Genomic DNA, 27,966 nt, shown 5'->3' on the forward strand with positions numbered 1-27,966 from the left:
CAGGGAGACCTGGGAGACGTAGTCAATTAGGCAGGGCTGCACCTGTCTGGTGGGGGCACAGCCAGGGGCGAGCACAGTCACGGACCGCCACCTTAATCTTCACCCAGGATATCTGTGTCGTTCATAGATTTCAAAAGCTTCAGATCAGTGAGTGTATCAGAGATGGTGCTTGTGTTTTTATTTTTGAAAGCGCTCAATGTCCATCTAAATCTATGAGGCTAGGTGAATGGGTGTATACTTGAGGCAGATGGACAGAGCATCCGGCGCGCCGCGTCTTGCACACCATCTGTTCCACCTGGCTTGGAAAACATTGACAGAGCACAGCCTAATATCATGTAATGTGATTGGCTACGGTTCAAAGCCAATGGGGGGTTGGAATCAGTCGCATCAGTCTGTGACATGGTGATGATCAAGTCCAAGTGTTGCAAAACCTTCAAATTCTGCAACTCATTGATACATACACTACCAGTCAAAAGTTTGGACGCATTTTTCATTCTCTTAAAGCCATTTTGATCTAAAGGCTTATGCTTAAATGCTTGAAATTTGTTTTTAGACAAATATAAATAGTGAAGTTGATGCCTATGTATGGATTTCTTTCCAAAGCCTTTGCCTTTCCATCAAGGCAAAGTGCGGTTACTTTAGTTTTGGTCACTGCATAATTCCATTTGTGTTATTTCATAGTTTTGATGTCTTTACTAATATTCTAAAATGTGGAAAATTATAAAAATAAAGAAAAATGTGGTGTGTCCAGACTTTTGACTGGTAGTGTTTAAGGAAAGATGACACTGCAGACAATTTAAGGGAGGAAAAAGATTTTTTTTTCTTATTACATATTTATTTATATTTTCATATACTTTTTACATATTCATTTGTAATAATAACACGTATCTCTGGAGCAAGGGGAGATAGGCGGGGATGGAGGAAGGTCATGTTATGGAGGAATGTCACTTTCTTTTTTTTTAACCCATTTAATTACAAGAGCATCATATCATTATTATTCGGTCAATAATATTCACAGTCCCATTAAACAAGCTACAACAAAGATTTCCTAAAATGTAGGCTGACATATAAAACTAGCATTTTTTTTGAAACACTGGTGGATGGAAGGGGGGAATCTGGGATGACTGAGTACTGCGGGGGGACCGACTAGATAAGGGTCTGGCAGATCGTGGGACTCTTATTGTGAAAGGTGGGTGTGTACGAAAACACACCGTGGGACTGAGTGAGGTGTACAATACACACGCACACACAACATACGCACAATGGTTTCTACACAGTCATCATGCTTCAACGGGACCTCATGTTAGCCTTTTTTTCTACATCACCATCATGTTATTAGAAACAACAACCACAAGTCAGTCAAAAAAACTGCAGAAGGCAAATCCCTTCAACAATAAAGAAAGAAAAACTCAACAAAATGAGTTACCACTCTAAATGCAATAAAAAGTACTCTATGTCCTCGGAGCCACACTGAAAATTCATGACAGACATCAGACACTTTTTGGGCCATCACATCTCTCAGACGCTAGGCGAAACATTAGCATTTCTGTCCCATGGGTCCGTGGCAGGGCTTTGAAACAAAGTTGCCTACTCCTCTCTGGACTACAAACCCTATTTTTCAAAACACGGTTGTAAACAGAATCCCTTGGAGAGTGCGGTGGACTGGCCAAGAGTGCACTGCACACTAACTGGAGTCGAGCCAGGGAAAGATCCTGGCAGGCAGCAGTGGCAACAGGCCTGGGTCAAACACATAGACTCGACTGTTCTGTTGGATCACATTAGGTGCACTTGGTTAATCTTGTCAGATTTTTTGGAAAGGGGTGAGGGTTAATAGTTTGTGAACCAATTTTGTTGATTTCATTGATTAGATATACTTAAATGCCTCTAAATCATTTCAAAGAATCTTAGAAAATCTAAAAAAATGTGTAAGAAAAAAAAAAAAAAAAATCAAATCAATGGATTTGATCCAAGACCTGGTAGCTGTTGATAGGCCAACATTAATAAGGCAGCAAAATAAAAAAAAATGACAGTAAAACAGAAGTTTCTGAAAAAAAGTCACAATAAAAGAAAAAAACAAAACAAGAAAATTTGGTCTTTGGTGTTCTCTCATATTGAGAGAGAAATGTTCTGCAAAAAACAGAGGATAAATAACAGCAGGTTCCTCTGATGCCCAGTCAAATTCGAATTCAAACCTATTTGAGTTCCAAGATGAAACACTGCCTAGTGGCAAACAGCGTGAACTACAGCTCTGAAATCATGCGAGCAATACTAGGGATCCAACCGATCCAACCGATACAACGTAAAAAAACAAAACAAAAAAACATTTCACATGACATTACTTCATCCACAGGTTTGGAGGAATCCCGCACAGTGCAAATTATAAATGCCTCCAATATCAAGAACAAGTCATGAGGAAGGTATTCTTATGACATAAGTTGTGCAACGGTATCATGCATCAGATCACTTAATGTGAGACAATACGGGGAGGGGGGGGGGGGGGTTGTATTTGGACTAATTGGCCAGATGTGGCCAGGTGAGTCCAAAGACTTGGTCCTAAAATGCATATGTCACATGATTCCTGAAGACGTCCATTCAACACTTAGGTCATTTATTCTGTGGATCATTTTTATAACATCTATAATATTAACCATGTTACTCTCTCCTCTCAAGGATAACAACAACACCTGTTGACTGAAGGGCAGAGGACCTTCGCCTGTCAGTGGGGAACAGCGCTTTTGTTTCCAGTAGTGTCCCATTATAAGGTCTTCTTATATGCTGCCCCTGCATCACTGTTATATACTGTGATGACAGCACCACTCCAACAGATAACACTGCCTTGTTACAAACACGAGCAATCACATGGGGGAATAGCTTGGGGGTCGGTACTGTACTAGTGTTGACTAGTCTTTCAGAAGGGCGATGCCTCATAGGCGAATGACGGATGGGGCTTCGTTTCCCATGACAAGATATGGATGGAAGAGGGCGGGGCTTGTGAAGGTTGGCGCTTCCTTGTGACCGGACATGGAGAGGCGGGGTTGAAGCGTGTGTGAGAATTTGCTCCCTCGCTGGGAGGTGACATTGCGACAGAAGGTGGTCCTTTTCAATGAGATGGCATTTCATCGCGACCAAATGTGGAGGTTTTGGGGCCTATGTGGCCTATGTGGGCTGGTCCTTCTGCAGCGCTGAGATGTCCAGAGAAGGAGGGGCCCGCCCACTCCACTCCTTCAGCTGGCCCTCCTTGAAGAGGAGGTTGAGAGCGGGCAGGGGCACGCCGGACTCGGCCGGCGGCTGGCTGAGAGGGCCCGATATGCCGCTCTCCGGGTCAGCACTCTGGCTGCCGTCCTGCCAACACAGGGCAAAGGTCACTGGTCAGAACACATGGTGCAACAGACGGCACGTGGAGCAAGGATGAATTTTTCTGGGATGAAAATTGTAGGCAAAGGCCTGACCTAGGTAGAATGGTCTCATATAGGTAGAAGAGGCAAGATGTTGAAAACTTAAAGTTATAAATATTTAGGCAAAACACAGGCCCTATATTTACATGCATGGAGAATTAAGTTTTTAACCTGGTTTTGGGTCAATTCTAAACATTATAACTTAGAATAACCCAGGTAAGCTTGTACTCCGATTATGAGAAATCTGGTAAAACACCTGACTTACAATATTAAACATGTTACTGTGGCTTGTTAATATCTTACTCCTTTCACTTTTATACTTTGCAAACTCAGACTGGCACAGCGTTATGGGTACATTTTGATCTCATGAGACACTTACAACTGCAGCATGCCATTAATGTGAAGCAGTGCAGTGTTTTTAACTGCTTGAGAAAAGTTTGGATGTGATTGCTCAAAATACCAGCTCATCCTCATCCAGTAATGGTGCCGTGCCTTATCAAAATAAAGGAGTCCAATAGTGTAAACCTAGGGAAGCAAATGAAAGAACATGGCAACTTCTTTCCCAATGGCAGTCTTTCCCCCCCATCACTCTTAATTTCTATCTATAGATACTAGTCAAGCTGCAGCCATCACTTGCTCCAGTGGTAGCGAATTGTATCAAACTGCCAATCAGCGTGTAAAGGGTTTCATACTAAAATGCTGTAAGCCTATCCCTTTTGGGAAAAAATGTTATAGTACCTGCTGTTCACTGCTCCATTATACCATCAAATATGTTACTTTTTGGTAAATGACCCTCAACACCCAATTACCACCCTCCTTCCAGGGACGCATTTTAGCAAACACCCTTATACCTACTTTTGCAAAAATAAGGAAGTGATTATGTGTTGTGACTCTTTTACCAAACAACCTCCTCTCAAATTGTTAATTCTTCTCCATGCAGGTCTTGAAGACGCCCTCATCCGCCACAGAAACAACTTCAAGATTTTCAAACAAGCCTTATGAGTAGGAAAAAAATCTAAAGCACTCTTCTCTTTCATTTCCTATTGAAGCCTTATGAGTATTGGATTGAGAACGCTAAGTGAGGTAACAACTGATCCCTGCCTTTTGGAAACGGCAGCGTTGTACAACCTCACCCTGATTCACTTGCTTCACACCAGCAACCAATATCAGCTGGGACTGTGACTGCTGGAAATAATCATACATCATTTTGAGACACTCATACATCATTTTGGCCATTTTCAGAGAGGTTTTACAAAAAAAAGGATAGTTCTGGTGCTCATTTCTGATTTGATGAGTCATGTTCAACACAAATCTGTGACCATAAAACTCTTAAGTTAAACATTGATCATACTGGTACTAGAGCTACTGTATATTTCTTGGTGCAAGAATACTATTTAATCATTATAATTTAACTAATATTGACTCAAAATAAAAGGTTTACAGAGTATTTGCATTCTTTTTTACTATTGCTGATTTACCAGTTCATGAAAGCCATAGGCCACTCGAGGGAGTGCACTGTGCTTCACATCATGCCGAACAAAACCTCTTGCCTGTCACAGCCTCTTGTAGCTCACTGTTTGACTGGAAATTTGAATGGGGTGATGACATCACTGGAGGAGGCCTTTAAATATGCCAGAAACCTTTGCTGTTTCTTCAACCGTGACCAAACTGGTTTTCAACTAGCCTGCATACTAGAGGTAGTTGTATCTGAGCTACATTAAAACAACAGTGCTGTTAAAGTCAGATATAAATGATTAATGATTATCTTGAACCTTGGTTAAAGCTGTAAAATGAAACCTTTCTTATCTCTAACTCCTCATATTCTCACTGGACCTTGTTGCTTCTTTTCCTTGCTGCAAGTCGTCTCAAGTAGCAGAAAGATGGGAGAGCGCTCTTACCTGGAATGACTGAACGAAGCTCAGCACCTTCAGTGATAGCTTTCGGCTCGAGTGAAGTAGCTCTTGTAGGCTGAAACAACCAAAAAGTTTTTTGTGAATTCAATTGTGAATTCATTTTTCTGGAGCGGGGGAATGAAAGTGGCACTGAGTGCCGTTTTACCTCTCTTTGCTGCACAGTTTGTGCGAAGCGATCTTTCGACACACTTTGCGGTTGAGCTCGGAGCTGAAGAGGGGCATGCCGAAGCACAGCTCCAATGGGACCCACTCGTCTTCAGATGACAGGGCTGAAAAACAGAGATTGGAAGGGGAAGGGAGGGATGGGGAATAAATACAGCATAAATTGTTAAGAAATCAGAGCGGCACTCAAAAAGCAAGGGACAGAATTGTCACTTATCACAGAAAAAAAAAAAACATTTTTAAACAGAATTTTAAACAAGGACATGGAAGTAGGTTTTCAAAAAAGTATTTTGCTTAATAGTTATTTTACAAGTCATCGCCCATAACAAACTGTTCCAGTCATTCCAAATGAGAATGATAGCAAGAGATTGCCCAGTTACCATTAATGGCTGAACTGCTGTATATTAAACCTAACTGGGTGCATACCATGTGACTGCAACATCCTGGGTTTGAATCCGGCCCAGAGCCTTTGTTGCATGTCATTCCCCTCTCACGCCTGTCTTTCTCTACTTTCAACTATCTAATTAAGGTAAAAATGCCCAAAACATAATCGGAAAACATCTATATACAGTATAAACCAAAAAAAGAAAGACCTACTGTCCGTTTTTCCTTTGCCTTCTCCGTTGTTCTCCTCCGTCACCAGCTCAAAGGACTCAGTGCTGCCGTTGGTGTCCAGGCCTCCGCCGAGATGAGTGTCTCCTTGGAGACGAACAACAACTTTCAATCAGCATTAAGGCATCGAAGGCCTGATTCTGGGAAATTGATTACGGCTAAATTACAGCTTGAATGACCTTCAATTAAGAAGCTCAATTATATGCACAACTTCAATCCAAGCTTTGACTTAATTTGTGTAGATTTGTTTTGTTATTGCTGAATAAAGACCATGGGTTTGTCCATTAAAATAAATTGTGCAGTGCATTAAAATGCTTTTATGTGCGTAGCTATCCATGTCCAACAAAATCTGTGATGGATTAGATCAACAAAATTTAATCAGAAAATCTCAAGGAAAAGGCTAAGAATGTTCGATCTACATCCATTAGCAAGGGCGATCACAGCAAGAGACACAATTATACAGACAAACAGCATAATTAAACTGGACTGCTAGCAATGCTTATCAAATTTGCACCATCAGTGCTAATGGCCATCAGAGGCAAGGACATCCTTACTAATTCAACTATATGTCTTGTCATTCAAATGCTCACATACACACACACGTACGTAGGCACACACACAAACACACAATCACACACACAGTCAGAAACACAAACTTCAAACTTCAAAAACACATTGGCCAAAAAGAGTCTGTGTCTCTCTGAACAAAAGTGAGTGTGTGATGGAATAAGGTATCATTTCAAACACAGCATGGGTCTGTTTTGGGGCCCCATATGTAGCTGAAACTGTGTGTGTGTGTGTGTGTGTGTGTGTGTGTGTGTGTGTGTGTGTGCGTGTGTGTGTGTGTCCGTGTCCTTGGCCCCCACCCCTGCAGTCAGTGGTGTCGCTGGTCCTGCGGCGGTGCCTGTTGTTGGAGTTGAGCATGGTGATGTAGCCGCACTGATGCTCCAGATCCACATGCTCCTTCAGCGTCCGCAGGGCCTTGTGCACACACATGTTGGAGTAGGAGAACTCTGCAAGGGAAGGAGAGAGGGATAGGCCACATCACTTCAACTCACATCTGGGTAAAGTTACTCTGTGACAGACATCCTGGGATTGTTTGATTTTGTATGGCAAAAATGGATCCAGTGGGAACGTCCCAAAAGTGCACTCTTGCACTCCAGACGGGCCAAACGCAAGCAATCAAAGGGATGAATAGGATTTTATGTAGATTATCTTATTGAAAAGTACAGTGTCAGTTTCATATGAAACTTATTTCTCCGGCGGATATAATATTCTGAAAGCAAAAGTATTAGGAGGATGAAGGATGAGACTCGCATTAAGTTGTTACTGTTAAGCTGGATACACTATAAAAGGATTCAAAAAGACGATTCAAAATGCGTACATAGGATGTTTGGAGAGTTAAGCCCTCAAAGCCAAAACAGTGAATATTTGAGTCACCAGAGAAAGGACCACAATTGGCTTGCTGGATTGAGGTAGTGTTAATCATTTACACACAACATGGCACTGACTGATAATCCAGCATCAATTTTAACAGTGGATAATGATATTATTATTAGCCAATAACCTATTTCTACTGTATAACCTAGGAAAGTTTGGCCTGTGCCAGTGAACCTTCAACAAACATCCCCTGACGACAAAGTCAGTCTCCCATTCATTTTCAGTGGATCAGCTCCAGGCTGTATATTAGTAAGGCATCATACATTAGTCTTCACTCTGTGGTTTTGAGCTTTGAGAGAGAATAGTACATGCTCAAAAATACTAATTTGACCAAAAGAATATCATTAAATTGAGTGGCATTCCCCTTGCAGAGTGAAATGTCTCTCCCATTACATTACGATCACCTCCATGAATTAGAAGCAAAGTCCTCAGTACTTAGCACTAAGTACAGTCAGTATATCATGAACAGATGCAGCATAGCATATAGGCTATACTACAACATCAATTACCAATTAATTTTACAGCTGTATTCACATAGCTTACCTCCTTTCAGATCCTCCTCATCGAAGGGGAATGGGATGTGAACTGTTTCTCCGTGGCCGTGCATTCCATGGCCCTGAGGGTACACATACACACACACACACAAACTTTATCAGGCATTAATGTGGCTTAAAGTTTTTCTTATGTGTGTGTGTGTGTGTGTGTGTGTGTGTGTGTGTGTGTGTGTGTGTGTGTGTGTACACGCGCTCACCTGGATCAGTACTGCAGAGTGTGTGAGGGCATCATTGAGCATGGTCAGCACGTTGGACGTAGGGACGACTCCGGGATCGTGACCCCAGGAAGTGATCAGCAACCTGTCATAAACCTGGAACAGAACACTGGTTCAACACAGGATGTTTCCACAGTAGACACCCACTGCCTTAGCTGTAACCATCGAGAATGCAGTATGATGGTAAATAGCATCATGTACTCCATCTAGTATCACTTTCCACTGTGATTTGAAGATTCTGGGATTTACCAAATTAAGTTTCTACAAGTAATAAATAATAATCTTATTAAATAATCTTACTAGTATTGCTTACATTAGTGGTTCATTCTAGGAAGTGAGAAAGAAAGATGTAGAGGAGGAATAACCCCTCCTCACATGCTTCCAATCTGACACGTCAACGTCATGCTCAAGGTGCTCAAGGTGGGATAATGACAGATCATGTGTCTACTAATCTGATGTCATCACCCATTCCACTGTGCAAAACATTAACATCAAAGATTTTAAATGAAATTCAAAGTTCCCACTGTGGCCCTGATGTAAAATTCCATGATTAAGTAAGAGCGCTTCCATGACCTAAAAATGTTATTCCTTCCTGGTTTGTTAATGTTGTTTTTAGCTGAGAAATGTAAACAGTCTGGTTTCTACTACAGTTAGGAAAGAAAAACAGCTGAAAACCACCATCTAATGCAATGAATGTGCGAAACAAGTGGGAAAATACATGCTGCTATATTGCTGTAAAGTGACCCATTTGTAAAATTCCTTGATATTCCCTGACTTCCCTAGAGAATTTCTCAAATTCCCTGATGTTCCCTGTCTGGAATACACCTCACAAAATTCCATAATATTCCAGAAATTCCCTGGAAGTTGGAAAATGCAGGATGCATGTTGCAGTGTGGCTGTGATCATGATGCACCTGGTGCTTTGTTAACGAATGAAGGTTGAGAGCAACAAAGGAAGCCGTCTTGGATTTGCTTCAGACTACCTGGTCCTCAAATCAAAATGGCAAGGTCACACTTTAAAAAAGAGGTAGGTGTCAAACAAGACTGAAGAAATATCCAATCAGGTCTTCAGTCTGACACTGAATATGTCTTGATTTTTACTAGCAACGTGTGGCTTTTCTTATCATATATGTGGATTTTCTTATCTGACCTCAAAGAGGTATCTAGTCTAGGAAAGACTTCTTTTTATCTGTGTACACTCACACACACACAAACTCAAACTCAGACTTAAATTCAAACTCACACAGCAGTTTGGACTAACCTGGAATATGTCTAGTAGTTTGGACTAACCTGGAATATGTCTGGTAGTTTGGACTAACCTGGAATATGTCTGGTAGTTTGGACTAACCTGGAATAATATGTCTGATACTTCAGACTAACCTGGAATATGTCTGGTAGTTTGCGGAGCCTGGAGCCCTTGGAGAGCAACAGAGACGGCGGGCCTTGGCCGGTCACATGGTACAGGTACAGCTTGAACCAGATGGAGCTCACCTCAGGGATGGCCGGGCCAATGTGCTGCGGGGACACACACACACACACACACACACAAACACACACACACACACACACACACACACACAACGTATACACAAATTTAAGTGCACAGAAGCGTAAATAATGTATGCATATGTACACACTCACACAGACACACTTTTTCTGTCTCATTTCTCACATACACACAGAATTTAAAATCAAACAAAAAGCAAAAAAAGCCAAAAGAAAATTCTGGTTTGTGTTATCTCACAGGATTAGGAACCTTCATTCTCTGTGTTGTTCTTCTGTCAGAGAGTATAAATTGAAACTGTTAGAGATGTGAATAGGAAAAAAAAGCACAAAGAAAACAATTCATCGATTCCCATTTCACTGAGTCCCAGCAGTCTGAGAATAAACAGCAGCATGAATGGCACAACAAGAGTTTAACTTCTCTCTCTCTCTTTCTGTGTCTGCGCTCAGCCAGAAAGCTGGAGCATGGCCAGGCAGTGGAATTGCTTATGAGTCTTTCTCTCTCTCTGTAGCTTTGTTGTTGGGGGCAATTGCAGGCTGGGTGTTCACACAACACATACACGCAGTCACACACCTCCCCAGGCTGTACACACTGCACACATAAGAGTATACACACAGCAAACACACACCCACAAAACAGATATCTCTACATCCCCAACACACACGCCACTTGATCCAACTTCCCAGCCTGCCACAGAGCATCCTCCAGGCTTCAGTACCTGAGGCGTGCAGCTGCTGATGGGCCTGATCTCGTTGCTGAGCGGCGCCATGGAGACCAGTAGCTTGTAGTTCTTGTTGAGGACGCGGCTGCAGGTGGCCTGGTCCAGACCCAGCAGACTCTCACAGCGCAGCATGTCCAAGGGGAAACCTAGAGGGGGAAGAAACGAGGGGGCGGAGAGACAGAGGAATTTGGTATGTGGAGTAGACTGAGAGCCAAGTGAGAGTGATTGGGTCTTTCTGAACATGCCTTCTTGTGTCCTCCATGATGTGCTTGATGTAACATTGAACTTCCGAGGTACGATTCCAAAACAACAGAACGGCAAGAACAAAGGGCAGATAAAGATCCCAGAAGTTTACTCGGTCAGTCGAGGAAGCATCAGATGGTGATTTGGTCGATGAGGATGAATGGGCAGCCCAAAGATTCATTGCGAGAACAATCATGTCCAAAAAGCGCCACAGTCTATAGCACAGAGCCAGTTTTAATTGATTGCGTGACTTCAAGTACACAGTCCATCCCAAACTATAAAGATGCGTTCTCTGTGCTCATGTTCTTCAGAAGATTGTTTTCTCCAAGACAACTTGGGAAGAACGTTCTCCACAAGAATACAAGTATCGACTTGGATCGGCATTCTTGGATCTGATAATCACCTACTAGCTCTGGACTTACTAAGTGACAGATATAAAGTATATCAATGCACTGATATGAACTGCTGATATTGCCCTTTCACAGACAATTCAATCAGGGTATAGTTCTGTGGATATTTCCACCATCACTTAAATTTAGTGAAAGAGGTTTAGGCACTAATGTTTTACACTGATTCTACAACCTAGAGAAGAACAATCATTTACAAAACACAGTTTATGCAGTCTGATCGCCATTTTCGTTTTATCTCAGTCTACAGTAGGTTATGATGATGATTTGTTTATGATGAATAATTTAAGTTAACCATTCAACTTCACTGCTAATTCAGGAGTGCAGTGCTGAAGCAATAAAGAAGACCAGAGTGGCAATCTGTTGGCAATTCACAAAATTTGTTTTTGTTGGCAAGACAAACTTTCCTCTGTTCCTAAGTGAACAATTATCAACGTCACTACTAGACTCAAAAATCCTGTATTAGTAGGGGCTTAGTTTGAGCCAACGGGCTCTCACAGCGCAGACCATCCAGAAGAAGCCTAGGAGAGCAGATGAGGAGGATTGAGAGATAGACAATCAGAACTGAGGCACCCAGCCAACTCAAACAAACAGCATCTGGTGGCACAATGGTAACTACAAGGAGATTTGCTTTGTTGTGGTTGAAGGAGTTACTCTCTGCTGCTCCCCCTGGGGACACTAGTCAAAAAATACAGCTTTATTATGGATTCAGTGTGTGCCACTATCCAGAAATACACCACCATATTCAACAGAAACCGTCCAGAATTAGACAGGTGTAAGGCAGACAGACAGCTGAGAGTGACAGCAGTAATGACATGGTGCAGTCTGTCTGCCACAACACCACAAATGGAAGAACAGCTTCCTCTTTGGTAACTCCAGAGGAGCTTCCACCCTGTTCATGAACTTTCACATGAAAATGACACTTCGATACTCATCGACCTACTAACACTAAAGGGTTAATTCAAGTGTTAAGTGGGAGTTGTTCAGCTGGGGAAGAGAGACATGACATCCAAGACTAACCCCGTCTACTTCACCACACAAAACACTGCTGTCATATGTTCTGGACTGTCTGATGAGCCAGTGGCAGTGATTCAGCTTCTGCACATTTGGGTCACAGTTTGGGGTGACTGGTTGGGATTTTACTAATTGGCATACAGAAAAACAAAGCACTTCCAGTAACAAGACAGTCAATTAGATTTAGGTCAGAAAAATATTTGCGGTTCCATACCAGAGTAGATTTGGCATTTTATACATTTTTACTTTCTATTTTTTGAGAAGCCTCCATCTCCTTCAAGAGAATCCAGACACCTCAAGCCTACAACCATCAGTAGAAACATCTAGTAGAGGCGGACCACTTTCATCGATTCTGGACCTAAATTTCATAAGACTTGAATCAACTGCTTGCTCACAATTCAAGTCACAAAGATGTAGGCAAGACTGATCCTGCGCTTTGAATGTCACACACACACAGTTAATGTCAGATGACAATGTCACCAAGACAACTTCCTGTACACGCACACACGCACACGCACACACGCACACACGCACACGCACACACGCACACACACACCTAAATCACTCTGCACACAGTTCTCACCCTCAATTCCGGTTGTGGCTAACCAGCCTGGCTGATATCTGCAGTTTTGACAGTGTGTCTGCAACATCATTACAAAATGATGACTGTATTTTTATCATTAATCATGTTATGTCAGCAGAAAACTAATTGCAGACAACACAGAGGGAGCAAGGGAATTGTGTGCAGGCTTACATAGAAGTAGACATCTAGGTCTTGTGTGATGTTACCTATACTGGGTATGAGAGGGAGTGTGACAGGTCACTGTGTAGGTACCTATGTTAGGTATATCGGGCCCCTGGTCCTGAGTGAGTTCCTTGTTGTAGCGCAGGAAGAGGATGGTGTTCTTCAGGGTCAGAGCGTGGTCAAAGTAGCGCTGGGCCTCGCCCTCTGCTGTGCTCTCCACCTGGGGACAGAGACCAGGAAGGAGCTTGAAGCACAGTGTGTGTGTGCACATGTATGTACTGATTCCATGTGAGCATGTATAAACATCAAGTTTTTTTTCACACATGGCCAAACATTTGGTGCCAGCACTAAGACTTTGCCTATGTGTATATCACTTTGCTACATCGAGCTAGCATCCCTTAGTGTTTCATAGCAAATGCTGGCTTCCATCAAGGTTCAGACTGAGACCTCACAAAGGGAATATGTTAAATTAATCTTTATTTTCAATGTTGGCATCATTGGTCTCACCTTTTCCAACTCAGCCAGGAAGCTGTCCAAAGTCTCGTCAGACAGCTTACCCACCTCAAACATGGTCACTGCATGGCTCTTCAGGTTCTGGTAGGAAGACAAAAACGCAGAAGAACCTAGTTAGACACAAGCTGTGGGATCTACAGTCAATGTCCAATGACGATGCTACCAAGACAACTGGCTGTGCATTTATTGTACTTGGAGATTAAAGTCATCTGTTTCTATTATGCTGTCAACATTGCAAGCTTTTGTGTTGTGTGTGTGTGTGTGTTGTGTGTGTGTGTGTGTGTGTGTGTGTGTGTGTGTGTGTGTGTGTGTGTGTGTGTGTATTCAAATCCCCTCACTGACCGGAGACAGGTTGCCCATCATGAGGAAGGCGGTGAGGGTGGAATCGAAGAGGAAGGCGATCCTCTTGGTGGGCGCAACCGGGATGCTCAGGCTGCTGACGCTGGCTGTGTCTGCTGCCGAGAGACAGAAAAACAAGACAAAAATAAAATAAATTCTGTGCAGTACCATTAGTGCATATATTAGTAAGGTTGGCCCCCATAAGGAATCAAAGCCTTAATGCTGGTACTGTGAGTATAATGCTGTACCCGTTAAACTTAAAGTGACTCCAAACAGCACAAGTGCTTTCTTGTCCCCCAACATTTCGCCCTGCTGTCTCATAAAGCAAGTTCAATATAGTCAGGCTATCTTTGCGTTAGCCAGCCACAAAACCGAACATTAACGATCCCAGATAACCAGTCTCATGAAGCTGGTTATCAGCTGGCTTTGTCAACCCAGGATTTACCTATCCAGAATGAGAGCGTTCACATGAAAGAGGCGGGGTTGGTACCAAACAGCCAATCACATGCAACATGGACAGATCCAGATCAGTGGATTTACTCATCACTGTCGTTAAGTTGTTGCAGCAGCAAAAGTAATAGGATTCAGTGGGGAAAAGGAAATATCATATAAGCACACCTAAAATATAACAAAAAAAGAATCAAACAATAAAAACAATACACTATAAATAATTTTGGGATTATGTAAACATGTTGCCAACAATTTTAACACGTTAAGTAGATTGTAAAAGTGTGTATGGGAAAGAAATGGATTACTAACATTTGTGTCCTTCTCTCAAATAGCAGGTAGCTTACATTACTTGACCATAGTTATCAATAGTATTACATTATTTGCAGTTTGCAACACTATTACTTTTCACTGTTATGTTTTTGTATTGCTCATATTTATTCATTCTTTTTGATAGAAGCCCTCTTTCATAGCCAGAGTGGGCCAATGGCCTGGGAATGCTACAAACATGTATTATATCTGATGTAGCCTAATAAACATTATAACTCTGATATAATAAATCATCACAGAAAACAAAGTGGTTGTACCGGTCTGTAAACACAGTCACCTTGCTAACAGCCCTTCTCACTATCTGTTAATTCAATAGTTTCCCCGTATACAGTTCTTTTTATTACTTGTCACTTTCATTTGAATTAAATGTCTCTGTTCCTATCAGGATCCTGTAGGAATTGTGATTCCATGTTTCCACAGTCCTGATTGGTCAGGAGGCGGGCCTTTTATTCGTTCTGATCCCATAGTCTGAACTGAACCTGCTCCGGAGCAGGTTAGACATGCAGTAGAGGTTACCATGGTGATCTACCCCGGTTATAAGTGAGCCACCTTTGTGAGACTGAAAAGCTAGAGTTTTGGGGATGTACATATATACTTTTGCATTTGAAAATAAATCCCAGCATGCCCTGGGGTGACCCCCTGGGGCCCAATCGTGGGGCCTGTGTGAGACTGCCTGAGTCCTGCGCTACAGAGTGGAAACCCAAAGGACTGAGTGGACACATCTATTTGGGTTAACAACACACAATGTTTAAAATCGCCACTTTGAGAATATCCAATTTGTAAGTTTGAGTATCTCCATTATTCATAACAGCACCAACGGGCATTATAAAGTTAAAATGAGACCAAAATGCTATTAATGTGAGAATAGCTTTCAGACCTGTGATTCACCTTTCTTAGGGACTAATTAGCACTGTTATTTCAGAATGTTTGAAGTAACAATCACAAAGTAGTGTGTGCACATACACCACACTGTGTGTGTGTGTGTGTGTGTGTGTGTGTGTGTGTGTGTGTGTGTGTGTGTGTGTGTGTGTGTGTGTGTGTGTGTGTGTGTGTGTGTGTGTGTGTGTGTGTATTAAGCCAGGCAGCCAGACCTTGGTCCTCCAGGCTGGTGGTGTCTGTGTCGGTGGCTGAGGAGCCTCCCTCCATGACGGGACTGCCCTGCTCCCAGGACAGCAGCATCTTCTGGGGGTCCATGGTGCTCCTGGCACACAACAAACACACAGCCACACTTACTAACTACGCTACGACTCATGCACTCAAACCATGTGCGAGTTGAGTTTATTTGTCATTGTATAATTGTAGCTCCCTTCAAAATTCAGAGAATTTCCATACTGATGAGTTGCAAAAACAGATATGGAAGGAGAGATGGCAAAAAATTTACTAGATGGATATGTATGAGATGGATGAATGGATAATGAAGCCCCAAATTTGAATTTCATTTGTCTACATAAGATCCTCACATATATAAGAGTTTGCTTAATTGGAAAAAAAACAGCTTTTTGCACCTTTCATAACCAATTGTAATTCAAAATACAGGTTTGTTTTACTTCAATGTTTAAAAATATTACTATAGCTCAACTAATAAGCAAAGCAAAAAGTCTCAAATCCAGCAAATCAAAATGTAAACAAAGCCGGTGTTTCAACAGGGCCCACCATACTGCTATTGCAGACTGGGATGATAAATGGATGGATGGATGGATGGATGAATGAATGCATGAGTGGATATGTGATATTAACAGATTGATGGAAAGATGGGATAGATGGATATTAAATGGCTGTATGGATGAACAGCACATACTTGAGTCTGTTGACAGAGGGGGCGCTCTTCCAGGTGGGGTGCAGCTGCTCTGAGCTGAACACCTGGCCCTTCTTCAGGGCGAAGCCCAGGCGACAGTACATGGAAACTGCATTCTGATGGGACACAGCAGAAACACAGTCGAACAGCCTTGTCCTCAATCCCACCATGCAGTGAAATGGTCTCAGAGTTTGACGTCATTAAAGGTCGTCATTAAAGGTCAAATTCTGAGACCATTCCACCTTCAGACTCTCTTATAGTGTTATTTATCACCAATCTGTGATGTTCAATACATTCCAGTAGTTATTTTATGATGAAGTGTTGTAATTCACCTTTTGGCTGTATCCACTTTCCCCTCAACCTGCCTCATCTACCTCTACTTCAGTTTTTGATTTCCTACACTTCCCAGAATGCTTTTCAACAACCTCCAGAGAATGGCCCTGGACTTTTTGTATATTTTGTGCATGTAGGTGGAAAGGGCAATAACGACAGTAACAGTAAGAGCTTGAGAGCGAGAGTTTCCAGTTGAGCGTAAGAGTCAGCTCTCAAGTGCTGAAGTGTTTCAGGGTGAATTTTCCTTTAACTACTGTCCCCCACAAAAGTGTCAAAATCCACTGTTGCTACACTGCAAAAAAAATAGCCCTTTTAACAAGTCATTTACTTAAAATCCCATCATCCTTAAAGCAAGTGAAAAAAAAATCTGGGGTGAGATACAAACATCTCACGGGGTGAGATAATATCAGTTGTTTCCAATGCAATTTCAGCTGTTTTGAGAAAGTAACAATATCTTGAAATAAGACGGACCACTCCACTACTATCAAGATAATGTGATGGACTACAGTGGAGTCCAAAAAACAACACAACAACCTAGGGCTGGGCGATATGGTTGAAATCAATATCACGATAATCATAAGGATTTTTCTCGATATCAATATATATCATATATGGTTCATGTATGCAAAATCACATTAAATAATCAAATTAATGTTCATCTCATTGAACCGAATGGTAATGTTAGGTGTGAGGTCAAACAAAACAGAAATATTCAAATAGTATTCCTACCATACCTCATTTTATGAGAGTTTTTAAGTAAAATTTGCTTGTCATCATCGATTTAGACAGCAGAAATGTGTGTCACGATATCAAAATCATATCATCACGATATGATTCCACTGAAAGACGATAAACGATAATATTGAATTATCGCCCAGTCCTACAACAACCCTTTAGTCACTTGGACGATGTCAAGTCAGAAGACGACCACTGTTCTGCACTGCCACCACATGGTCAAATTCTACTGATGTCAGTGCTGATTTGTCACAGTTGAAACGAGATTGTGAAAACTGACCAAGTACTATTTTGAGTGATGCTCACTTGATAGCCCCACAGAAACTACAATACAAAGCCATTACTCTACTCAGATGCCAGATGGCTGAAACTTCCTTAACCTGTGTACTTTCCACTTAGCAGTTGTCTGACTGGCTGCCCTTTCCATCTTTTCATTTGCTAATTTATTCAGTCTTAAACTTCCCTTGCCATCCAATCTTTTATTCAGATTGAGGAAGCCACCTCAGTCAAGTACGGTGGGCTTGATTGCTTCCTGCCCCTCAAAGCTCTCTAAGTGCATGCCGAGGTCAACTCTTAGCCATCCACTTCCATATCAATAGAAGCACAGCAATGGAAAATTGTCAAGTCACTGAGGCCATTAGGTAGTCGTTACAAAGAAAACAGTTTGACGCAAGACAGGATGGGGAAAAGTTCTGCACCAAAGAGACCTCTCAGACATCTCAATCATCTCAAAGGTTACAGGCTTTCTCTTGGAGAATCATCGCGGCTGCTACCTTCAACCGCCTCCCTCAAGTGCTGCTTTTCAGCAGGAGGAAAGCGATGGAACGGAGGGAGACGGGCGTTCAGCTCTTCACACTGGAGGTCATGCCACTGAAAGGGAGTCTGACAGAACGTGAATGGGAACTGGGGGAAACTAGGTCAAACCAATTCACCTTCAAATGGTCTTGCTCGGTCTGTGGCAGTGCTAAGGGGCATGGCGGATCTCATCTGACACAATATGTGTGTGTGAGAGGGTGTGTATCCATAAAAGAGACAGCCAAATTGTGCAGAAGTATTTGCTTGCCAGGCTACACACCATGCCAGCTTCTCCCAACAATATCAGCAAAACCGATTTGCACACAATTTCATTTGAACAGCCCGGGGCCAAAAAAAGAGACAGCAGTGCCAATGTACTGTTCTAATAAAACAATATGATATATTTAGCCTGCAAACTGCCAGCGTCTTAATTTAATAATGGCATACCTTTGGAAATCAAATGACTGTAATACTATTACCACAGGAACAAGAAACAAATACGGGTTTAATCTTTCATTGTTAAACCTCCTATGAGATTTGATGGCAAAGATAAATCTGTATATTTGGGTCCAATTAATCATTTAGCAAAAAACATATATGGTCCATTTAACTTTCAGTCTAAGCAGCCAAACCGTGTGCCTTCACGCATACTGAGAGAACGAAAGCACGTCTCCTTTCAGAATCCCATCAAAACCGCAATGGAGCCCAAGAAAATTGCCTTCTCCATTTTGTCGGTGTCAATTCTGAGAGAGGGACCACATTCCACACTTTTTCATGCTCTGGTGAAGAGGGGCATTTTAGACTATACATTACAATAGGGCTCTCACACTCCCCAGCAAGTGGATACTCACCTTCACCAAGCCCAAGTCAATCTCCAACACATTCGCCAGCTGAGAGGCACAGAAGGAGAAAGAAGATTGAGAGAAAAAAAAGAAAAAAAAATGAAAAGCTGATCAATAAACACACACAGACGCACACACAGACGCGCGCACAAACACACACACACACACACACACACACAATCATATTCAATGAGCACAGCAAGCATGCACAAAAAAAAAAGCCTACCTCCGATACGTTTGTCTGCTCATCAATGGACACAAAGATTTTGTAGAGAAGCGTTTCAAAGTAATCGCCCTGGACCCGGTTCATGACGAAGCCTTCCAGCGGCGGCACTGAGAACGGATCAGACATAAAACTTTCTCATGCCTAGGTTTTTATATGTATTTGTAATAGCACCATTAAGCCTCTTTTCAGATCAACGGACATCCATTATCCATAATGCTCGGTGATGGCTCCCCCATTGTGATTTAGATAAGACTGTTCAGAGGCTAGTCAGTAACTCAGAGGCAAATAATAGCAAGTAGGGAGAAGGAGGAGATTGGTGTGTGTACTTAAAATACCTGTATATGCGTACGTGCATGGACGTACACACACACACACACACACACACACACACACACACACACACACACACACACACACACACACACACACACACACACACACACACACACACACACACACACACACACACACACACACACACACACACACACACACACACACACACACACACACACACACACACACACACACACACACACACACACACACACACACACACACACACACACACCTGAGATGCAGCTGTCATCGGATATGGGGACATCCAAGTAGATGAAGCCACGGTTATACAAGCCTGAATGGAGAAAACAAATGTTTTATATCCCATGCAAACACACTATGCTGAACATCAGAGAATCTATCACGGTCCTGTAATCCAAAAAAAATGAGAGAACATGAAACTGTACAACAAATCGTGTTGGGAAAACCTCAAGCCAATCAAATCTCATTTAAACAGCTACTTGTATTGAAATGGGCCTAACAGAGTCTCCTGTGTTTAATTCTATTTGCTCCAGTCCACTTTTCTCCAATTTTTTCTCCAATTAACATTTAAACTGCATGGACAGATCCTCGGTCCAAATGCTCCTTCCTTGAAATTCACACCAGACCTTAAACCACAGTGTTGGCATCAGCATCCATATTCAGACTCAAAGCTGCAAGAAAACGGCATTTTGGTGGTGCCTTGCCTCTGTAATTCAATGTATTTCCAGTTGAAACGGTTTGTTAGAGCGGGACATAACGCGGGGAGACTGTTCAAAAGTGGGCGGGTTGGAACAGAACAAACGTGGAAATAGGAAAGCAGCGCAGTATATTGCATATTGCAAATTCCAGATTCTTCAAAACGAATAAATTCCAGCCACCGGGACGCAGCCATGGTGTCTTGTTTCCACTTCTGTCACTTTGAAAGCCGTTTCATGTGATGGGCGGAGGGGAGGAGTGTTCAAAAACCTGTGCTGGTATTTTTGGTTGGAATTTTTATGTATACCTGCAGGTACACCACTAAAAATACTGTGGTCTCCAGGGAGAAAAGGTAAGGATTTTGATATAAAAATTGTTTTTTTGGGGGGGTTTTTGGCAGCTACTGTTAAATGGTGTATGCTGTGATATGGAGAATTAGCTACCAAGGTGAAAAGTCATTTTTCATTTCATTGTGCCTTTAACCTGTGCAGCTGCAGTTGTTTTAACTGGTAAAGGGACGTGGGAGGGAAACTCACTGAGGACCACGTTGTACTCCATCGATCCAGCCAGCTGGGGACCAGAATCTATCATCTTATCAATGGACTTCTTCTCCGCTGGGGAACAGATCTGTAACCACACAGCAAACAGACACCATTAGGCTACACATACATATGTTTGTCTTGGCGTGTGTGTGGGTCACAAACATCTAAAATGAACACCTGTAGTGCTGCAGTGGTCGGGAGGATGATTATAATTGTGTGGATCCCTAGGTTGTCTTTCTATCTTTCACATTGTTTTTTTCTTCTGGAAGGTAGAAGATCTGGTGGGAACTTGGCAAGTCTCTATATTTAGTGAGGTGTGATCTCCACACGGTGCAGAGGCTCATGGGATGAACAGATGTAGATTGCTACGAAAGCGCGAGATGAAAATCATGCTAACGTGACCTTTTCTCACTCCATGTGAAGATCAGTAATACATGTGGGTCAAAGGAAACCAGTCCTCCCCTCGCAGTGTCTCTGCTCTATGCCTTCAACTGTTGTAAAATAAATTAAATAGTCAAACCACTGAAGATACAGTAGATGTCAATTATTTGACATCTACTGCATCAGTTGGAATTCCAAGCTCAAACTGAGAAATCACAACCACTTCACTACCGAACCTTTTGCATGTCATTCTCTCGCCCCACTCCCACCACTATATGTGTAAATATGTGTAACAATGTGCATCTTACCCATCCCAGCCTGCTATTACTACAAATAAACTAAGAACTTGTGAAAACACACATCTATCAAATTAATAGGAAATGTGGCAAAGAGAGACAAGTAATGCAGGTGTCGCACCCTGATGTCGTCCTCAGTGATGAAGCCGGTCTGTGCCACCCACCACGGCTCCACGGAGATCTCCACTGGCTTGGCCGGCAGCAGGTCACGCGCCGATTCCTGCGGAAGAATTTCTGACAAAGGAGACAAACAGGGAAGCTGGAGTCATCAACATCTACTGAAGTGAGAAGTGAAATGTTCAGATTATAATTACTGAGAGGATGATGGAAAGGAAATTCAAGAGTATTAAGAGAAGGTTGGTTATGGCGTTTTATCTTGAGCATGCTACACATTTTGGCAATTGTCATTACATGAGCTGAACAAGTTTGCTTATACGTTATTACTTTGCTGTAAGTTATTGGCCAATCTCAATAGAGTGGAAAGGGAGATACCACTTGATTAAAGATTCACACAGCATTCCTATGGCCTTAGACAGTTCACTCTAAATGTGTGAACAGGAACAAAGTGTCCATACTATAAAAACTAGAAATCTATCAGTCTAATCTATGATGTTGTCAATGAATAACCAACTTATTAAAGAAAGTTTATTTGAGTAAGATGTCTCACTTTGGAGGACCTGCACTGGTTCATCAGGTCAATGTACTGGTTTCTCCCGATGCCAAGCAGCCTCAAACCTGTGGGATGATGCGAAAATGAGTCCAACAGATTAAAACGTAATCATGCCTCAGTAATTGGCCGTGAACTTGTAGAAATCACAGCACATTAACACTATAGCAAATAAATCTGGCTGCAGTGCAGCGGGAAAGTGTCTCTGGCATTTTTCAATTATAGCCTCTCAGGCTCTTCAAAAAATGAGGGAGAGTTATAGTAAGAGGCAAAGTAAGTAAATTGGTTTCCAGAATATTTCCAACCTCATATTGGGGAGTTATTTCGGCACAAGGAGTGGTGAGAGTGACTCATCCCAGCTCCGCAGAGGGAGCAGTTGCACACACACAAATTTACACACACACCTTCTCTCATACAATCCCCTGACACACACACTGAAGCACGACCAGCCCTTCTACCAACATACACAGAGGGATCTGAGCGGATAACAATATGATACCGAGTGTGTCTGTGTGAATTTGTGTGCATTTCGTGTGCATTTTTATCTGCGGCGAAATTAGCATATGTGTCAATATTCAATATCTGAGTTAAGTTTAGTATGAGAAAATGTTACGCCTATAGCAAAAGTTTGGCGGTCATTATACTGTACAGATAAGCAAATTTTGGCCCTAAATCCCAGCCTGTCCGTGGTGGAAGGTGCCCCTCCTCTCCCCTCCCCTCTGGTGCTGAGGCCATGAAGGGGCAGAGCAAAACGTGCTGGGCCCGCTGCCAAGCCAAGCAGGGACCGGTCAGAGATGCTCGCCTTTCAGCCTCTCAACCTAGCAGAGTCCCACACACACATCCTGCTGCTTCACAGAGACACAGACACAACACACAAACACATTCACATCATCCATCCTCCCACGTAAATCTCTCTCTCTCTCGCTCTCCACACACAAACAAACACACACACACACACACACACATTCGCTGCCTCTCTCTCCCCACCCACTTCTGCATGACACACTTCCAAGCCCCCTCCAGGGAGATTAGAGGAGAGAGGCCCCTCCGAGCTCGGCTCTGACAGCCTGCTGGCAGCCTTCTGTCTCAGCAGCGTGAAGGTCCCGCTCTGCCAGGACTCAGTCCCTCCCAGGCCGCTGCCTCAGCCCGCTCCACCTGAAAGTCATGGAACCCTGCAGCTGGCCGTGCGTTTCACTTTCAGCTCTGATGCAACGGTATCAGGTTTTGCAATCATTTCTGAGGAACACAGTTCCCCAATATATTTTTGTGATGCAGGAACACATCAGAAATGTATCTTAAAGGGGCAGTTCCGTTTTTTGAGAAGCTAATTTGATTTACCATGAAATGGGATTTATTTCAGTCTATCCAAAAACCATTTGGCTAGTACTTTGGTTATTGAGATAAACAGAAAATATTAACATTTATTAGCAATACTAGGGCAGTGGGATTGAAAAACATTTCTTTGACAAATCACTGTCCATTCATATCCTAGAGTATGTTGTGAAATCGTTTGGAAATGGTTGAAAAGATGCAGCATGTGGTTTATAGAGATGTTTTTTTTATCCCAACTGACTTGCAGTAGCTTTTCTAACAAAAATTAACAAATCCTGCCTCCAGTGTCTCAAAAACAAAAGCACTGAGGCAATGACTGTTTCTGGCTAAACAAAAAAGAATTCTAGTTTAAGACAAATCAAAAATACCTCCTGAAAACCTAATCTATCGATCTGAACTATTATTTAAATAAACACACACTACACCTACTGAAGGCAATCCTTGAGTACGACACTCACTCGTTAACAACAATTGCAAACTGGGAAAATTAATATTTTTTGTTTGCCCCAATTTAGCTTGCAAAGACTCTGTTAGAAATGCAATTTTAAACTAATGGAAGAAAACATGAGCAACTGTTAAATAGGTATTTCATTATGAGTTGCCAGGGCAGCCAATATGAGTTCTGAGTTTCATAAACCAGTGTAGAGATCTGCATGCCACGCAACATGAATGTTGTACAATGCCAAATATTCCTCAAAGATCTTTAAGTTTAAAGATAAAAGAGCACTAAGGTCACACTGTACTGGGGGGAGGTTAATGTTTTGCAGCACTTCACAGTGATTGTTCCACCATTCACTGACAGCTCTTAACAAATAAGGATTGTGGACTCAGAAAAGAGACGGGAGAGAAAGGGAGAGTAGGTGTGGGAGGCACACAGGACATAGTAAATAAAGTGATTTCTACAGCATGGGAGAGAAGGTAAATTGAGAAAGAAATACAGAGAAATAGAATGGAAAAAAGAAAAAACTCACAGTCAGCAGCAGTGAAGTTGGGCAAGGAGTCGTAACTCTTCTCACTGTTCATAATATCCTGGAGGGGCAAAAAAAAGAATGAAAGAAAACGGGGGAAAGAAAAAGGGAAGAATTAAACCAATTTTTCTTCTCCCCAATCTATGCCCCTTGCGTCTGATTAATAACAGGATTAGCAGATCTGACTGCTGCACTAATTTCTACTCACCATTTTCATTAAGTGCTTAAGACGGATTATCGGAATATGACATAGCCTTCAGCAATTTAGTGTCCACAGTTACAGCTCAGTCAATTTTAGTTTCGTATACGTATGGGTGAAGCATTTTCACGCATGAGCCGAAAACTAAACGGTTTGTGTTTGTTCATGTTTATGAGTAGCATTGTAAGAAAGACCGCTGGGCATATTAGTCAAGTCTGTTCAAATGAAATGGGAAGTATCCTAAATGAGGAACAGTTAAATGGAGGTACAGTAGCTATGACCAGCACACATACTGAACGTGCAACATCGCTGGGCTCAGTCTTTCTAACATAGCTGACAATGTCAAAAGTCAAGGAGAAGTGCGCTGGTCAAAGTCTACCTCAGACTGCCGTGTGAGCCTGGTTGTGCCAGTCTCAAACAATAGATTGAGCTTTATCAGTGAGAGTGAACCGTTATGCAGACGAAGCTTAAACTGACCACAGTGCAAACAGCAAAGATTTTCTCTGGGCTTGTTTGTCCTGGACTCAGTCCTCTGTGTCTCCGCAAGCCGGTATAAGAGGCTTCATTAGACGCTGAGTGACACCTAGTGCCCGACTGACACCAAACCTATCAGCATTTGAGAAGCATTACGTTATGTTTTACTCTGAAACAGCAGAATGAGGTTCTACTCAATGCAGAATGCTTGATAGACTAGCTCAATATTTCTTCTGAATGTACTGACCCTAGGGCTTGGCAATACATGCCATGTTACACTACTTTCCCTATTTTTTTTTGACAGTGTAACGATATTTGACAGTTTTTGGCTTTTCCTACACCATTGAATGAGAAGTGCATGACTCACCGATACCAATGACTTACACATTAATCAAAATGTTTACTCTTAATGCTCTGCTTAAAACATTTTTAAAACTGTGAAATCGATTTGTAGAAAAAGAAGGTGAACATATTCTAAAAATAAATAAAACCTCAATGATAGTGTTATTGTAAAAATGCATACTTTTATGTGGATCCATTCCATTATACCCTAAAATACGGTTTATTGCCAATCCCCAGGTAAACCCTGAACTCATCGGGCATGACATCAGGAAGTCTGTTGTAAGACACACAGTGCAAATCCTTCTTATTATAATGGTTTTAGGGTAGTGTTTAGTTTTGGTCTGATGCTGTGGTCTGATTTTCAATGATGCCAAAATAGAGGACATTGATGAATTTAATCTAACAGTGACTGGATCTTCCCTAACCAATTAGAGAATCTTTACTATTGCACAATAAGAAGTCCTGCTTTGCTCCTGTTTCTTAAAGCACTGATGAAATAGTTAAAATCACCAATGTTATTGTCTTGCTCTTCAGAGGAAAGCAATGCTAGACTCCTAAAACAAGACTGATTGCCATAAACTGTTTTTCATGGTTGATACAGACGAAGGGAGTCGTGATGCTCAGACATTCCACATCATATGCAGATCTTTCCTATTCCACCCTGTTCTTTTCTATTCCATTCTGCCGTGGGGTGCAGCGTGTCGCTTACCTCCATGATTCCTATGTAATACGAGAAGGGAGTGACACGCAGCCCTTTGACCATGATGTCAGACAGGTGGTAGGGGTACAGCATCAAGTGGTCCCGGCTGTACTTCAGGAGCTCCTCGTAATACTTGCGCTCATCCTTCCTCACGTGGCGCACTACACAGAAAACACAGGCAGGTTCTCAGTCAATCTACACTGGATAAACACAGATTAAAAAAAGGAATATTGATTTTGGACAACATGCTGACAGCTCCATTATATCGCATGGGAATCAATATAATTGATCACATGAAGGTTATATTATTACATATCTATTTAAAGATCATTACGATATAATTTCCACTGAACTATTATTTAACTGGTAGTTTAAACACGTTTCTGTTAATTGAACAATGTCTGTGTCACTCATCAACTGTCCCTGTGTGCAAAGAGGGAGAGCATTTCAGTGATCCAAGAGATGTATCTGTAATTTGTATGCTGGTACAGTGAATCTGTTTGTTGCCAAGCTGAGATTTAATGGTTGACCTGATGCAGTTAGAAACACTGTTAGCCTATCTAGAAATGAGAGAGTGGGTGAACTTACTCTTGATCCGTGAAATTCCGTGAAATTCAAAGGGATAAGTAAGCTCCTTGTTTAGATTTTTAGCTTTACACTGATGAATAATGCATGGTGCAGTGTAGTACAGCATAATGTCAGTGTGTGTGTGTGTGTGTGTGTGTGTGTGTGTGTGTGTGTGTGTATGTGTGTGTGTTTCTCACGCAGGAGGGGCAGACTTGCTCACCTAGGTTATTGCGGAATCGCAGCTGATTGCGAATACTGTACAGCAGCACGTGCTTCTCATACTCGCGCTGAGAGTTTCCCAAACTCTGCAAGAAAGAAAAACACAGGAGAGGTGAAGACTGGATACACGGCAGCAGGGAGTTGGCATAGTCAAAGTCCCTTTAAGAGTAATAATACTGTCTCTGGTATAGTAACACAAAGCACTCCTGCACTCTCAAGCGCCGCTATGCACCCGCCTCCAGTTACACGACATCTTGGCATAATAGCTCAATCGTTTAGCAGGAGGTGGGATTTGTGCAACCTATTAATAGTATAACAGTCTTCATATCTTTGCACATTGCAATTATTTTGAGTAGGATAGCCCACAAGGGTGTGATTACTATAATAACAAGTGATATCCATTCGATATCATCATCATGTGGTGCCACATATCATGTCAATCTGTCATGTGATGCAAATGTAGTTAGCCACAGTCACCGTAGCTTAGCTGTAATCTAATGATGGGTAGTTATGGCTCCGGCTGAATGGTAAAACCCTGCCGCTGCAGATGAGGTTAGCAAGCCGCTCGACATTGACAGCTGCCTGGACCGCACAGAGCACGCTGTCATTGACTGTTCACCCCCAGGGGGACAGCGGTACCCACTAACCCAGCTCGGTGGGAACATACCTGTTTGACATTAGCTGGTAGCTTGGTCCACGGATAATTCTGCCTGATGTGAAATTCCACGTCCGTGTTCATTGCTAGCTAGCTGGCTAACGGCAGAATCCCACAAGACGATCAGAAACGGGCTTCTGGGCAAGTCCACACTGACTGTACCCCCCGACACCACACAGTTGAGTAGACCGACTTTCGATTCTCAGAGATTTATTGTCTAGAGATGATTTTCCTTTGCAATAAACGTCCACTTCCTTGTTGTATTTTCGAACGACCCGTTCGTCACGCTTATGGCTATATTCGTCACTTCCGGTCGAGGCGTGACCGT

At 42.3% G+C, this 27,966-nt stretch overlaps 1 protein-coding gene across 1 annotated transcript; it reads right to left on the reverse strand.

Moving 5' to 3' along the window:
* Window positions 1-806: 806 nt before the first annotated feature.
* fam91a1 (family with sequence similarity 91 member A1) lies at window positions 807-27,898 on the reverse strand. The gene is given in 25 exon segments (XM_071522027.1): window positions 807-3,342; window positions 5,294-5,363; window positions 5,454-5,577; window positions 6,068-6,169; window positions 6,949-7,095; window positions 8,066-8,138; window positions 8,274-8,387; window positions 9,671-9,805; window positions 10,513-10,661; window positions 13,015-13,144; window positions 13,432-13,518; window positions 13,780-13,892; window positions 15,645-15,754; window positions 16,352-16,464; window positions 19,063-19,101; window positions 19,280-19,386; window positions 19,851-19,913; window positions 20,833-20,923; window positions 21,637-21,734; window positions 21,737-21,749; window positions 22,183-22,250; window positions 24,486-24,543; window positions 26,207-26,358; window positions 26,985-27,069; window positions 27,651-27,898. Coding segments are annotated over 25 exon segments (2,499 nt in total). The 5' UTR covers window positions 27,723-27,898; the 3' UTR covers window positions 807-3,156.
* Window positions 27,899-27,966: the final 68 nt, after the last annotated feature.

This window comes from Centroberyx affinis, unplaced genomic scaffold (genome assembly GCF_046629955.1).
Source record: "Centroberyx affinis isolate AG114_WGS23_722 - 3 ecotype Tasmania unplaced genomic scaffold, CSIRO-AGI_Caff_v1 ptg000949l_1, whole genome shotgun sequence".
NCBI classification, from domain to species: Eukaryota; Metazoa; Chordata; class Actinopteri; order Beryciformes; family Berycidae; genus Centroberyx; species Centroberyx affinis.